Source organism: Pocillopora verrucosa, chromosome 1, assembly GCF_036669915.1.
Source record: "Pocillopora verrucosa isolate sample1 chromosome 1, ASM3666991v2, whole genome shotgun sequence".
Lineage (NCBI taxonomy): Eukaryota > Metazoa > Cnidaria > Anthozoa > Scleractinia > Pocilloporidae > Pocillopora > Pocillopora verrucosa.
This window is the reverse complement of record NC_089312.1, coordinates 33067428-33083855: the sequence shown is the minus strand read 5'-3', so window position 1 is coordinate 33083855 and position 16428 is coordinate 33067428. Positions and strand designations below refer to the sequence as shown.

Genomic DNA, 16428 nt, shown 5'->3' with positions numbered 1-16428 from the left:
ACGCTACCATCGAGGTTGATATAGTGTAACCAAATAAACTTATCACGAGTAAACCTGTAGAGTTGTAAAGTTAGTCGTTTATTTACATCATACTTAAATGCACTTATCTACATAAAGCAAGTTAAACTCAAAGAAGCTGAAGGAACAGGGAACAGTCGTAAACTGTTCATTGGGATCGAAGACTTAAAGAGATCAATTTCACTTTCTTCCCGTTCACAAACAACTTCGGTTATTTGACTTTTAAGAGGTCTGGAGATGTATCTCGGTATCTAAATTGGCAAACACAAAAAGTGAAAGATGAAACAGCTCGAATTTTTATTTTCCCTGCGTTCTGAGGGGTAATTAATTTAGTGTTTTGCTTATTCAAACTAACTTAAAATACGAAAATATAATCCTCTCCAGGCCGATTTACAATTGTTACATGTATATCGACACTGGCAACTTAAGCTAGGTACTGTTTTTTTTTGTTTTGTTTTGTTTTGTTTTGTTTTTTTCACTAATTCAATATCTATACAACTCTGACATTTGATTATCATTTCATTAACGCTCTTTAACCGACGCCAAAATTCAAAATCGTTCTTCAACTTATAAAGTTCATATTTTTCATAGTAAATATTTATCTATTATTTCTAGATATACATTGTAATTCTTATGTCTTGCCATTTAATGGCAAGACTTGATCAATAACTAATTGCATTGGAACTTACATAAAACACAATCTTAAAATTAGGGTCCCATCTAACCCGTTCACTCTTTGAACCAATCAATTTTCAAAATTTCTGAGAAGTATCGCCCATCTTTGGAGCACGGTGTTTCAACAGTCCCAAAACACCAACACCAAAAAATAACCAACGGTCAGAAGAGAAGAATCACAGGCCCAGTAATAACTCAAAGAAGAAACAAGCAAACTTATGATTGATCTAACCCTTCACACTCTAATATCAGTATGTATATTCTCTATACTGTTCTTTATATTTCCTGAGGCGCTGACGAAGAGAATTTGCGTGACAGTCAAGAGCTCTTTCAGTTTGTGATTTCCTCTCTTCTAATAGCCTAAATTTGTAATTCGGGAGTAATTCAATCCCAAAGCAATCCTGAATTCCTGTCTACACTCAAATGAAAATCACTTTCCTATTTTCAAAGTGGTTCTGATATTAAGGTCCAAAGATCAAATCCAATTCTTGACCACCCTGGTAAAACCTAAAATTGTTGTTTGTCGGTTGATTAAAAGTTAGTTTGCCTATTTCTATCTTCTCCAACGTTATCATAAGCCTGGTTTTCTTTGGAGTAAATATATTAGTTTATGTTTGGATAAGTATCGTTTTTTGGAAATAAAACTCACACCTGCAAACAGAGTTTGGCGATACGACAATTCTCTTTAAGATGACCTGTCTACCTAACACTTCCAATCAATTACTTTCGACGAAATTTTACTGCAGAAAATGTTCAAAGTGAGGGAGATTCTGGCCTCCAAAATTTCGCAGCTGAAAGTAACGCTTAACGCATTCGCTCTAAAATAAAATAATTGAGCGTGTTCATATCAATTAATTAAGGCAAAAATTAAAGGAAAGCTGGTATTTTTTTATTTACATTACGGTGGCTATAAACTTAAACGTACGTTAGCTTGAACAGACTAAAACATGACACAACGTTAGGGATACAAAACTAGAATTACAATCAGATATAATCCTGAATCTGCTTCAGACGTCTTAGAATTTCGGTAAAACGTGGCCTACCGTCGGCACTTAAATTCCAACAATCCTTCATAATTTGATACACTGCCGATGGCGTGTCTTGTGGGGCAGGCATTCGATAACCATTCTCGATCTTGTCACGGGCTTCCTGTGCAAGGAGAAAACACGGTTAATTGTACTGTGCGAAGTGACTAGCCCACGAGAGAATATACTAGCTTTCGCGCGAGGCCCGCGGAATAACCGCGATCTGTGTGACAAGTATATGACCCTTCGTGCACCTAACGCTAACGGGCAAAGTGGGCCTGATCAAAACGCTCTGACTTCGCGTAAAGGCCGCGAGTTCATCTCGTTCAGCAGTGCTAATGAAAGCCAGATGCCAAGCTTAGAGGGGATGGAGAATCACTAGGGATACAATCTTGGACAAAGTTAATCCTGTTGGAAAACACGTAAAATATAGCCTCCATTTGGCGCGAAAGGATGCATGGGTATTTATCCGCAGATATTACCTGTTCCGAGAGGCAAAAAGTTTGCCGAGAGCAAGCTTGAGGAAAACTGTAAGCTACGAGAAATAAATAGTGTGCGTTTATAACAAAATAAGTTGGAAAGTGTTAGTTTTCTCACCCTGTTATTCATTCCAGGATAAGGCACATTTCCGTATGAGAACGTCTCCCACAGTAAGATACCAAAGCTCCAGATATCACTCAATGTTGTGTACTGGAAGTAGTTCAAAGCCTCCGGGGCTGTCCACTTCACGGGAATCTCTTTCATATTCGAGGCTTCATACACTATTGAGCAAACGCGAGGAACATTAATTTTTCACTTGTAAAACGTCGTCTTAAATAAATCTTATCCAGAATTTGGATTGAAATTTCATCAGCTGGTTAACAAGATATTAGTAGAGACGAGTCTGACTGACGGATATGGGGAATGAGACACACGCACTCCAAAATCTTACCTTCTTCAACTTCACGTGACATTCCAAAATCGGATATTTTGAGTAAGTCCTTTGTGCCGATCAAGCAGTTTCTCGCAGCCAAATCTCTGTGAATACAATTTTTACTCTCCAAGTACTCCATTCCAGCTGCAGCATCAACACTAAATTTTAGCAGCTTCTTTGTGTTCAGCTTTGAGCCGCTTTTACGTAAATAAGAAAGGAAGTCGCCACCGGCCATGAACTCCATAACTAAGAAGAAAGTATATTAAGGTTCGGATTACTATTTTGTAAATAAATTGTCATATCTATCATCTTAAATTAACTGTCGCGCTGCGCAAAGGACAAGTGAAACCTTTATAATTTCAGATCAACTTTCAGTTGGTAAAGGCAAAATTCTCCTTTGAGCATTTCGCAATTTATACACAAAATTAATAGAGGGGGTAAGTTTCTGAGGAAACTGTGGTGCTGGGTCGGTGGGAGAGTAAAACAGGGTAATTTAGTATTATCAACTGAGTTAAAAATGTAAATTGGCCACCGTAAAGAGTTTAAAAGCTGACGTTTCGAGCGTTAGCCCTTCGTCAGAGCGATTAACGAAGGGCTAACGGGGGCTAGGGCTAGAGTTTCTTTTATTCCTAAGAGCGGTCGTAAATAATCCCACACAAACTCTTATAATTTCGCCATGAGTCTTATTTCGCAAGATGATCATCTCACAGCTACAGCTTGGGCCGCCTGTGATCCAAGCCACGTAACACTGACAAGGAAGGAAAAGTAATTTTTTCAAATTTTTCAATCTTGAGTTTATATAGAGCAGAGCTGCAGGGAAGTTCAATACGAGAACGAGTTGACACTTGATCCGCACGCGCAGTTTTTTTCATTTGACTCGAGGTAGTGAATTCGGGATTTTGGACAACCCGCATGACCCGAAAAAAATTTTCAAGCTCGACGACAGCTCCTACAACATTTATGTGAAAATACTGACAACACTCACCGATTAAGACTGGTTCCTTGTCGGCACACACCCCGATCAACCTCACAATGTTTGGATGATCGTACTGTTTCAAAATCTCTGCTTCTGCCAGAAACTTCTGCTTCACTGTCGCCGAAACACATTCTCTACACGATTTCACGGCCACGGGTACATTTGCTGGTTTAAAATAACCCTTCATCACATCACCAAAGTGACCCGAGCCGAGTTTCTTTTCCTGTAGAACTATGTCATCTCGATTCATTTCCCATTTGTCTTTGACAGGTTTGCCCACGGCATGTACTAACACTGCTCTGGATTTCTTTGTGACATGGACTCTGTTTTGCACATGGTAATCTAGTAGTTGTCTTATACTAGGAAAGCCTTGATCTTCAAATCGCACCAAATTCTAGGGGAAAAAAGTCAACAACATGTTACGCTTGTAGCTTCTTTCACCCTTTACTCCCTAACATCAGTGTGCATATTCTCCTTTCCTGGGGTTCTGACAAGGAGAATTTGTTCGACAATCAAGACCTTCTTTAGTTGGTGATCATCTCCTTTATTCTCATGACCCTAATTTTTGATTTAGGGATGATGCTGTAAGGAGATATCAGATGTTAGTCACTCTTAAGGGTTCAAGGGTTAGAGCGCGAAAAGGCTTCAGAGAGCAAGGATTCAAATATGTGCATTTACACACAGTGTTAAATGTGATCATGATGTGCGTCTCTTGAAATCCTTCCCCCAATATAAAAAACCCCTTAGGGTAATCTCTGTAGGTTTTCAGTACTAGTTGTTCACTTTTGGCGCTTCGTGCCTCGTACGGAAAGGTTCGCTTTTCCACCGTGCTGTTTGGAAGAGTTCGCTTGCCGACCTTAGTTGCGGATTTCGCGAGACGCAACAGGATCAAGTCGCGTTGGAACTACAGTCAAATTTAATTTCCCTGCTCTGTTTGCAACTGTGAGTCAAATTTAACTTCTCTGCTCCGTGCGCAAATGTGAGTAAGTTTCGTGTGCACATAAGCAAAATTGTCCAAACAGAGGAAAAATTCCTGTGCTTCACACTAAGCACTAAGCATTCTTCGCGCATTGAAGCAGACCACATAAAAAATTATCACAATAATTTTTAGAATGCAGTTTTGGGTGATAATCAGTTTAAGCAGGTGCACCTTTTACCTAGTTCCCATCATGAACTACAAATCTTAAGTGCTTCAACTTCTTGCCAATTTGCATACTCAGTATATTTGAACGAAAAAACAGAACGTTGATGTGAGGAGCGAATTGTCAGAACTGAGGCCTACATCCAATTGTAGCTAATGCTTGAGGATTCCTCGACCATACCACTGAACCACAATCATCACTGAACCCTAAGTCCACTGTGCTGATTGCACATCTCGTAGCCGAACGTAGACTCAGGCAACAAATATTTACGTGAATCGAACAAGAACAAGAGAAAGAGCGCTTGAAACACACCATCTCAGAGAAGAAAGGAGACAGATTAAATTAGGTAGGAGCCACTTACATCGTCTGATAACTGGATGATAAAATGTCTGATTTGACCTTCACTCCGCGTGGACAGCACAAACTGACCGGGCTTTGTAGAACTCTCTCTGACGAGATAATCTCCTTCATTTTTCAGTAGGTTGGGAACATCTTTGCGGTCAATCGTTCCATGAAACCACATTTCTTCTTCCAGAGGCATATCATCATCTGGCTAAAGACAATTAAGTAACAAAGTGACGTGGAACTTCAAAGCTCCAAGAAGGAAAATGAGGAGTATAAAAATGAAAGTTCAGCCCAGTAACCTATGGAGGCAGAGGATATCCCGGTTTCCGTAGCATGAAACTATAATTGATTACTTGAAATATTTCCCCCACCTCTCGCCCCTCCCCTCACTTGGATTTCAGATCGTTATATAATACCAGCCAGTGTTTCATCAGGCTTCCTCGTCGCCACCCAAGAGAGGGCACTTCAAGAATTGAGAGCCACGCAAAAAAAGTAACGGGCAGTTATTTTTTTGGTAGAATGCACAAACGAAGAATTTACATCGATTTGCAAAACAAAAAAGAAAATAGACACATGAACAACCAAACCAAACAAAACAATTCTACGCTCCTACAACAAGAGGTACTGACAACGGCGCCATTCCTTCGGCTTCTAAATGCACAAGAGCGAACACAACACACCTTAGGGTAATTCTCAACCGAGTGAAGTGCTTGTTCTAGAAATGCATTAGCTAAATGCTTACGCCCTTCCTGTGATTGGCTCAGAGAACGAAAGCTCTCGCCATCAACCTTACCAATCGAATTCAAAACTAAAAACCAATCACGACTTAATTATCCGCGTTTTCCCGCGCTTGGGGGCGTTTACATGTAACAGGGCGTGAAATTGCGCCTAATACAGGCGCCAATGCGACTAAATTTTTCACTTTGGCGACCAAATCCTGAAAGTTAATCGCCAAATTGGCGACTAGAACGTTTCATCATAACCTTACCAAGAGATATAGTGAATTAAAAAGATTTGCAAAGATAAATCCGCGGCAAACTTCCTCGTTAAGTTTGTTTCCAAAACGTAGCACATGCATCTCGATCGATAACTAGACGCCATCTTGGATTTAGATGAGCCTGAACGTTGTATATCATCCATCCTAGTGTCCACTTTGTAGCACGTTAAAGATCTTTTCCCTAACTTAATTTTGGAGGGTCTATCTAGAACGCTGACAGCGTAAAGAAAGATTTTGTTTGGCTTTGAAAATGGCGACCAACTTTTTTTGAATTGGCTACCACTTTGAAGAATTTAGGAGCCAAGTGGCTATCAGAAAAAAAAGTTAATTTCACGCCCTGTGTAATCACATTGAAATCTCATTAGCTCCTTGAACTGTCCACCTTTACTAATAAGACACTCTATCGATGTGCCTTCTACTTTCAGCAATCTCTATCTGGCTTTACCTCGATGTACTCTCCTTGAGCGCTGTTATCCGAGTCGTCCTCATATGACCCGCCATTCACCCCTGGTGGGGCCGTTCCGTATCGTACTGGCTTGTTACTTGTTTTGGCAGATGACGCTTCCCTTTCCAGTTTTCTTTTCTTGAATAGAGTCGGTATTTTCCTGCCACTTTTTCTTATCTCAGGCGTTGACTGACCAAATTCCTGGAGAGAATCACACCGAAGAAAAAAAGATCACGAACTTCAAACGCAAATTCTGATAACAAAGTACATGTATTCACCAGTATGAAGAGAGGGTTGGGAGGGTTTTCAAAACCTTTGGTCGTGGACCCTATGTTTAGAAGTGAAATAATAAGGTATATTTCACAACACGGCAACCAATAGCTGTTTAAAAAAAAAACCATGATCTCTGTAGTAATCGTTATTTCTCCCAGAGAATTGTCTTCTACTTCATCGTTCATTATCATTCTATCGAAAACTTATGGCCTCTAAGGCCAGGTTTGACGACACAAAGATGCACTTCCCTCGTAACGAGCTTTTCGGTTTTTTGACGTGTTTCTTCCATTGAAGTTTATTATTACACCAATATAACGCAAGCTGTTAAAGATCTCGTGAAATCGTGTGATTTGATGCTTGGCCTTGAAAGAAATAAAGGATGCACACATGCCTTATGCAGAAATATGACCGATTCTTAATTGGAATCTTTCCCTTCAGTACAGTGACATGGTGCCTAATAACAGGACCACAAAAAAAAGGGAAAGGTCTACTTGGAAAAAAGCCATGCATTAATGCATCCAAGCTGTATTGATCAAGATCATTTCAAGTTTTTTTAAGGCGAACAACTAACCCCAGTTGGTGATGACCCGGGGGGAGATAGATCTGCGAACTTTGGAGGCTGTGATTTACCAAGTTTGTCAAGTGCAGCTGCAATCTGGGTACACGTTTTCTGAAATCATAAAATGAAAAAGTTTAAAAAAACAAGCATTCCTTTTTCATCCATCATTAATCATTATTTTGCCCAAACAAAAATTATCAACCTTCCTCCTTGGCAAGATTTGATCTTTTAGAGTGGCAGTTACGATGAAATCACTATTTCCCTGAAAGGAGGTGTCTCGCCAAAAAGGCAACAGACACAGTCATGCAATTACAGTCAAGACCAAAGTTAATAGTCATTGGAATGACGTTGCCCCTAAATAGAGGTGAGCAAAAAGGGAAGTTCTACAGAATAATCTTAAGAGACTAAGCCATTTAAAAAAATCTGCACAAACCATACTTGTAAAAGAATAAAAATAAATTTAGACGTTCCCACAATTAAAAAAAAAAAAAGATTAGAAAATAACTCATCTTTCCTCCTCTTACCTACAATCTGAAGTAAATGATTAAGAAAAAACTATATACCTGAAGTTTAGCCTGACTGCATTTGATGTCTTCTACGTTCCAGTTTAAAACAGACACTGTCTGTTCTTTCTGCATGATGCTGGAATGGAATCAATACATATTTTCCTATGGCATGGTTGGCGATTTTTAAGTCCAGTAATTTACAACACAACAAGTAAGGATCTTAAATTTCATGTCCCAAAGCCAAGATTGCTTTAAATCATAAATCACAGGGTAAATTCCACCAGCATAGTCACATATTATGATTTGTCAGTAGCTAGAGGATGAATTATTTGGGAAATTAGGCAGATGATCCATTAAACACTTACAGATCGTGATATTTTTATAGAGTCCAACCAACAACTTGTCATTTGATTACCAAGTTTATATTTTTATAGAGTCCAACAAACAACTTGTCATTTAATTACCACGTTTGTATTTTTAAAATTCTCTCTGAAAGCTCAGGGAAGTACCTAAGCATTGATCACAGCTGTAGACAAAAAAAAAATGCAAGCATATCAAACACCATTTGAAGTAGAAGGTTAGAAAATAATTACAAACATTTCAGCACTGTACCTTAGGTTATCTCCGCCTCCACTCTTATCAGTCTGGAGTTCATTGGATTCCCTTTCCAATTCTGATTTCTGAAATTATACAGTAAAAATTATTCCATCATCCCTTACACTCCAAATGTATACATGTAAATATCAACACTCTGCACTTTCCATCCTTCATCACAAAATTTTGCTCAGAAAATTTATTGTTTAACCAAACACCATTCCTTAGTTGTTATGTTTCGTTCTACTTGTCGCTTTTTGCTTTAAAATGTAATTACAGTGCTTTAAGAAGAAAATACATTTTTGGTCAGCTGGGAGTGAAAGATTGATTTTCAGTTAGCCTTATAACTCCCAGATCAAACTGTCAACAGTACGATTTTTAAAAAGTTGGTTCAGAGAATTTAGTATTGGATCAACTAATTATCCCCAAACTGATACTTTTCTTTTTTCTCATCACTTATCTGGTTGATATTGCATTGATGTTGTGAGGAGAAATTCTGTCTTGTTCAGCCATGGAAGGTAAAAGGGTTAAGAAATAATCCAGTGATAACTAGAACATTTTTGGAAAGTCCTTTCCTTTGTTCAAATTACTATGGAATTTAACTTACATTTTGCAATTTATTGTATGCAGTGCACTGAGGACCATGTTTTTAAGTTACCTTAGATTCCAGTTGCTGATCCACATTTTCAAGATCTTTGCTAAGCAATGCTCTCCTAATGATGAAAAATTAGGTTATGAATATTCACTCATGCAATTCTTAAAATGGCTTCCTGTCTACACATTGTCAAATTGATGAGCATATCAAAACAACTCTAGACACAGCTGTAAAACATTTGTGACAAAAATTGTTTTGTAAAAGGAATGACCTTCAACTTTCAAAAAGACTCAAAGAGTATAGGTAATGAAAGGTAAAAACATGGTTTTTCAGAAACTTTATGGTATTGCTTTTAAATATTAAGTTCTTTTTTGAGGAAATATGCAATATTGTAAAGCCCAGCACCCATGCATCCTATCATACACTTAAAAATATCTTTTTCATAAATACAACTGCACTGTCAGTGCATTTTGTAAGTTTTCTTAAGAAATAGCCAGATTCTACCATGTCTTACATGTCTTACAAGTATCTGTCATTTAAGTACACCTTTAGTCCTCTAACAAGTACAGTGCATATGGTCAGATACCAGACAAATACAGTATTTGAATGAGTGCTGAAAAAACAGGAAATTGTCGAGGTGGCCATAAATAGATTTGTTAGACAAACAAGGATATTTGTCCATTAATAACTTACAGGTACATGATAGACAACACACAAATCAAAAAACTGCTTTGTATAATGCTAACTAGCCAGGAGACAGTACATGTACATATTGCTCTATTTGCTGCAATACAGCATGAGATGAGCTTTCCATTCTCTACCTAGGGAAAATCATTAGAGAGATATGCTGTGTCAGTCATTAAGTTGAGTTGATAGTTTATGGAAGCTGTGAATTCAGTCACAACTAATTTCAGAAGCTTTTTTGGTTTTGTAATCTCAAATATGCTTGATAGAAATGTTCAATTCTTAACTCACTTGTGTTGTAGCTTCTCGTAAGTCAAATCATTGACAACCAGTTCATCTGCAGTAACCCCTGTTGATGTTAGTTCTAAAACATTTGGATCAAATAGGAATGGTATCACTGGTGAAGGGTCTTGTCTGAGGAAAAATGGGACCAAAAAATCTTTTATAAAAAAAGTCACCCTTCTATTGTACAGCCTTACTTAGGATTTTAAAAGCACATTGTTTATGGGAAATAGCAAATGGCAATTGTCTTTAAAAATTTTGACTCTTCTTTTAGTCTTACTATACCTATATCTTACTGAAGAAGAAGTCAAAATTAATCAAGCATAATTAAGCATCCCATAGTAATGTGAATTATAACATGACCAGTTGCTTGGTAACTTATAATTGTACCCAGTTCACTCCTTGGGTTGAGCTTTATTGTCAAGGATAAAACAAACAATGTGGCATCACTAAAACTTTATAATTGTATTTGTTTTATCTGTGATGTAACCCAGCAAGTACACATATAATAATATTGTGCTTGTAAACCAAGAACTTGCATTAGACAAATCTTTGAGAGTCACAAATTTGATACCTGAACTTGGTTATAAACGTAGAGTATTCCTGCTGCTTCCTCACTTCATTAACACTTGTTTGTATTACTCTGCTTGATGACAAAAACTCTTCACGACAGCAGTTTGTGAGATTAACCATGTCTTGGAGAAGATCTTTCCTGCAATTGACAACAGTTAAATCAAATAATTGTTGAATATGGGAAATCCAGAATTGAGTTGGAATATGGCAATTTTGGGATTTCCTGAACAGATGTAACAGTGATAAAAAAGTACCGTGCACTGCACATTAGCTTGCACTAGAAAACAGGAGAAAAGGTTTTCTAAGCTCTCTTGTTATTGGGGTTAAGTAAAGTGTCTAACACATCTTATACGTGTGCCCTTGCTATGAACAGAGCACTCCAAACTGCCACCAATTTAGTTGCCATTATCTTGAAAATTTTGGAAACCTGTGTACCACATTCATGTCACAAGATATAAAGTTTAACAGTTTTTCTAGTCTGAAGTCAAAGTTAGACAACCAATCCATGAAATATTGCTTTTTTTAAGAGATTCGTGTAGCCTCTCAAGGTACATAATCACACAAACAAGAGAAGGAAGCAAAGTTTTATAAACAAAATAAACTGCAACTTGAGAAGTATTTTTCAACGATATTTACATGTATTTCACTTTGACTCCACTTGACGAACCAGGGTTAATAGAGAGGGTTCTGGATGAACTAACGTCCTCCAGGAATAGAAAAGATTATCCAAGTTACAAATAGGATAGGCTCTGGCAGCTAAAGACTTAAACTCTAACATGTAAAAGACTTTGCTAGAGGGAAAACAGAAACCTCCTCCATGGGAAATGCTATTTAAACTCCCTGTGATCTCAATGAGAAAATAAAAATAAAATAAAAAATACTTAAAACAATATCCCTTGCTGCAGTTGGCTGCCACAGTACTGTGGGGATCACATCCATGATCTAATATCTTTTTTTATCTTACAATCATGAACATATTTTTTTGTTCTTGTGTACACTGTGTTGGTGATGGTTTCCAATTAGAAATATGATTAACATGAAGAAACAGAGGCACCCTCTCAAAAAAAGTTACTTCAGAACCTGTCAGATTCTGAGGCAACTCAGTCGTGATCAGTCTTCAATTAACATGAAATCTGACCCTTTTATTTCAGATCAACTAAAAGGACTGAACAAATAAAATGGCTGGGTTACCCTAGAGTACAACTGTTGAATCAGGCAGACTCTTACATTAAATAAATTTGCACACAGTTAGTGACCAAAAGGAAATAAATAAATATAGACTTATCTTGCTTACCATTCAGCGATGTATTCCTCTTGCAAATATTGAAGGGAATTTAACATTGTTGGTATAAGAATGTCATTGAAGAACCCTTGGTGACAGTTTCCCGATTTCAAAGCCAGTACATAGTCATTATGGTTCTGATGTAGTTTAAGAGTTGTTTTCACATATCTATCCTTAGATCTTTCCCAATCTTTGCTGCTGAACTTGTCTTTTGCAAGAACTTCCTCATATTTCCTCTTGCAGGATTCAGATTCTTTTGCATTTTCTTGGTATGTTTTCCTCAGTCTATCAATTTCATCTGATTCTTGTTTGAAAGCACTCTCAATTCTAAATCTTTCATTTCTGTACTTTTTCAGCAAATTTTTCTTGTCCTCAATGAGTTGTTCCAATCTTTTTAAAGTCGTAGAACTCAAGACGTTGTTAAATTCTGTTATCAAATTTGCCTTTTTTTCACTCTCTGAGATAAATGTGCACCAGGCCTGATAGGAAACAAATGTTGAGTTAAATTGAGCAAAATATTTTATACTTTGAATGACATTATATTGCTGATAAGCAAGAACAAAACACATCTTACATACATGCACAATGTACAAAATATTCCAGTAAGGGGGAAGCAGTGAACTAACATGGTAGTGTGTTGGACTCAGAGTATCTACTTGGAAGAGGTTCAGATTAAAGACCACAAAAAGTCATTGTGTTAGTGTAAAGTATAGATGAAATAAATTTCACTTGACCTGTGGATGAAAAAAAAAGAGAATTGATCCATCACGGACTACAATTAAAGCAATTACAGAAAGGAAGCCTGAAAAAAATCAGGCTTCATCATGATTTGGACCCTTCCAGATACAAGCTGAGCACCACTAACAACTGAGCTATAAAACGTCATGTTAGAAGTGTAACTAATTTTAGAGGGTTCATCTTTTCAAGGAATATCATAAACATTTTAATATGAAATTAATTTAATTTGACCTAAGATTCTGAAACTCAAACAAAAATGATCCTTGCAGGTACATGTAGAATCCTCCCTTTTTGCAAATACATAAATTGCAGTTAAGCTGCAAGGATAATTTATTTGCTTCATTGTGCTGTGTTCTCAGGCAATAAACTTTTAATGTATATCCACCAAGAGTATAAATGGTAACTAGCAAATTGACTTGGAAGCAGGAAGAAATGCTGGAGAAAGGGAAAAGGTCTGTTCTTAAACCCACCCACCTGGTCACAAATACTACTAACATTGACTTTGGGATAAAAACATGGATTACGTTTTACTCGAGAGATTGTTCTTGGATTCATTTCAGTGATTGCCCTTCAAATGACTGTTATTAAGGAGGAAAAATTGGGGGACTTTGAAAAAAAGGGTGACCACTAAAACATTGCCATTTAATATAGGTTTGAATGTAGTTCTTTCATTTTGAAGATAATATAATTGACTCCCTTCAGGCTGTCGATCATTCTGCATTTTATGAAGGTTTTGTCACATACCAACTTAGCTCCCAACAAGTTTGATGGGTAAGAAAGCTATACCATTTCCACACTAGTTAGTGGTTGACAATATTGGCATTGTCAGATAAGCATTCCATGTCAAATTAAATTTTTGTTTTTATCAAGATTTTGCATGTATTACTCATAGTTTATAGCTGATGCAATTAAAACCAAAAACTACACACACTTACTGTGCAAGGCACAGTGTAAAACAAGAGCAAATGTGTCCCTTGCTTTGTCTGAAAATGTTGCATAATGATGAATATAACAATGTCGAGAGAGGCTTGTGGATTGTATTTCAGATTGCCATCTTTATAAATATAATTTCCCTACATTCTTTCTGATACATTCTTTCCATCTTCAATGCCTTTTTATTCGTCACCATCACAATGCAATTACTAAACTGAGAAAATAGATTTTTCAAGATATCCTCTCCTTTAAAGGCATATGTATGTTGTGATCAAACTGAACATAATGAAACTTAGCTCCTTCCAAGTGTTCTATGGTGAAGCCATTCGCAACTAAAACAGAGAACTGGAGAAGCATTTAATCTCAATGGTTTCATCATCCAAATGACATCTTATACATTTGAAACCAAAATGTGTAGCAACAGGTGGTATAAAGAAGCAACCTGCTATGAATGGCAGCTGGGTTTTAAGTGACATCATTAATGAAAATATACATGTACATATATTAAGAGAATATATGCATGAGAATGATAGTTTCTTAGAAATAAAAACCTATTTTCACAAAAAGGAAACAGTTGAAGATTCATTTTTTTATTCATTGAATTTTCATAACATTCAACAAATTCAAATTGACAAACTAATCCATCTCTGTAAAGATTAAGCATCTAACCATGAACAATGTTAAATTTAATAAACAGCCTTTCACATTTGCTTTCATAAATATTCCATTTTCTGAATTTTCTTCATTTTCTAGCCATAATTCCCTTTGTTTATAATTAACTGAGTTTAAAAGAGATATTGCTCCCCTTTTGTAGGAATAAATATTGCATTCAAAGTACCGACCGGCCTGAAATAGCATTCTGATAAATTGATGATTATTTTTATGTAAAATATACTCAGTGTAAATATTTTGAAGTATTTTCAGTTCGACCATACATTCCGGAACGGTCAAAAAGCCACTTAGCTTCCAATCAACAACAGAGTTCAACCTACTTCATGTGTATCTACATAGAATAAATCACTTACCAACAAATGACTTACCAACATTTGACCTGGATCAAAAGCAAATTGGGTGAACACATATTTACAAAGGAAAGGTGATGTTTATGTTGAAAGCAAAAACATGATATGAGACTTTGAACAGAGAAATGTAAGATTTTATGCCGGATAGAAAGTCTGAAGACAACTTTAAACGAGCTCGTGTTCTGAAAGAATTGTCCAAGTATATCGATAGCTTGTACCATCGAAACTAGCAAGATTTCACATCGTTTCTTTGATAATAATTGAGCTTCCGATTCATATCACGGTGAGTAAGAACAAATGCGATCATATTATTTAGAAGCATACGTCGAATGTCTAACAAAACCAAAGACACAAACGAAACTAAATTAAAGAGACCCACCTTTCGGACCGGACTCTCTTTATCACTGTCGGTGATTACTTTTGAAGCAGTGGTGTTGATTCTAGTCAAAGCTAAAGCGTACTCTAGTTCCACTTTAGCTCTCCTATTTAGGTATTCTTTGACGTGCTCCAGATGTTTTAGTTCGCTCTCGATGTGATTCACAATGGCTTCGTGGCCACCTTTGAACGGCAAATCTACCGAAAATCGAAGATGCTGCCCCTCAACAGTCATGCCTTAAATTATGGCCCGAAACGCCCGAAAGATCTGTGGTATTTTGGATGAAAACAATCAGCGCATCCTGTTGTATAATTTCGACTGCAGTTTTTAAAGAGGAGGCTTCCGCCTTAGCCAAGACTGCAAAGAGTCACGGGATGTTCAGCAGCCGCGCCTTTGCTTCGATTTCCATACATCTACAATCGTCTGTAAAATCGTAAGATATCACACCAACTCTTTAAAACAAATAAATAGTAATGACCATAATAAAATGATGATAATAGTAATGTAAAAAATCTGAAAGCTTCAAAATCATGCAATAGTTTAAAATCTAAATAAAAATTAGAACAGTAAATTACTCATAGTATTCACTAAATTAGATTCAAAACTATCCGACGGACGTTGTACTTATTACATCTTCGGGGAGGGAGCTCCATTCATTGATTGTTTGTGAGGAGAGAGAAATTAAAATTAATAAGAACACCTGTGTAGCTACAGGGACTACAAACTTAAAAGGCTGCTTCCCACGGGTTCTTCTTCCACTGTTTGGTTTTATAGATGGGCTGGCATGGTACTTGAAAATCTTCCCATATGAGATTGTGGGAGAGTTAAAACGTGAAAGATAGTCTGGTGGTTTTCCTTCTAGTGGCTAGATCGATTCTTTGTCTGAATCTATTTACGATTTCCGCTAGATTTTTCACAACAATCTGTTCCCGTTTGCTTATACTTACATCTAAGTCGTCCGTGTTCGCTGAACTTAAATTGCCAACAATAGCTAGAATATGTATTGCGTGACACCCAGAGGCTTTAAATGTCAATCGTTTGATATAGCTACGAACGAGGAGTGTTCAATGCTCGTGAGTTTTAAGTGCTTTAGAGGGAAATTTCCCTTTTTGTTCAAAGCTACCAGCACCAAGAAGGTCACTTAAAACGTTTCCTCGAATAGCAAGGTATAGAATTTTCAAAACACTTTTTTTGCGGAAAAGTAATATGACGTCACTTTCCGAAACGATTAGAATTCATGTTCTCGGAAAATCCGACAGAGAAGTGCAAGTGTGGGGCCGTAGGGCATTTTTTCAGACCGGCTTAGGTCAACTCGTCCGCCCGAAATACGTCAGCTCTTTTTACAGTTATCCAAAGAATTACCCGCCCCGGATACATAGGCGTGAGTCTGTATCCTGACTTTCATTTTCTAGAACAATGTGAATATGAAATTTTGCTTGGCTACGACATTGCACGTAACAGGTAATGTTATTTGG

At 37.1% G+C, this 16428-nt stretch overlaps 1 protein-coding gene across 2 annotated transcripts; it reads right to left on the bottom strand.

The window, feature by feature from the left end:
- Positions 1 to 57: 57 nt before the first annotated feature.
- LOC131772475 (tyrosine-protein kinase Fer) lies at positions 58 to 15980 on the bottom strand. Of its 2 annotated transcripts, none has more exons than XM_059088374.2 (15): positions 15901 to 15980; positions 14957 to 15376; positions 11897 to 12363; positions 10604 to 10741; positions 10039 to 10161; positions 9127 to 9181; positions 8487 to 8554; positions 7932 to 8010; positions 7381 to 7479; positions 6537 to 6737; positions 5111 to 5302; positions 3617 to 4001; positions 2650 to 2877; positions 2316 to 2479; positions 58 to 1842 (listed from the first exon to the last, which is right to left on the bottom strand). In XM_059088374.2, the coding sequence occupies exons 2-15, from the start codon at positions 15185 to 15187 to the stop codon at positions 1678 to 1680; spliced, it is 2595 nt and encodes an 864-aa protein (XP_058944357.2). In that variant the 5' UTR covers positions 15188 to 15376; positions 15901 to 15980; the 3' UTR covers positions 58 to 1677. The 2 variants fall into 2 exon arrangements, with proteins under 2 accessions (XP_058944357.2, XP_058944356.2); XM_059088373.2 differs by having other exon boundaries at positions 15679 to 15914.
- Between the last annotated feature and the right edge of the window lie 448 nt (positions 15981 to 16428).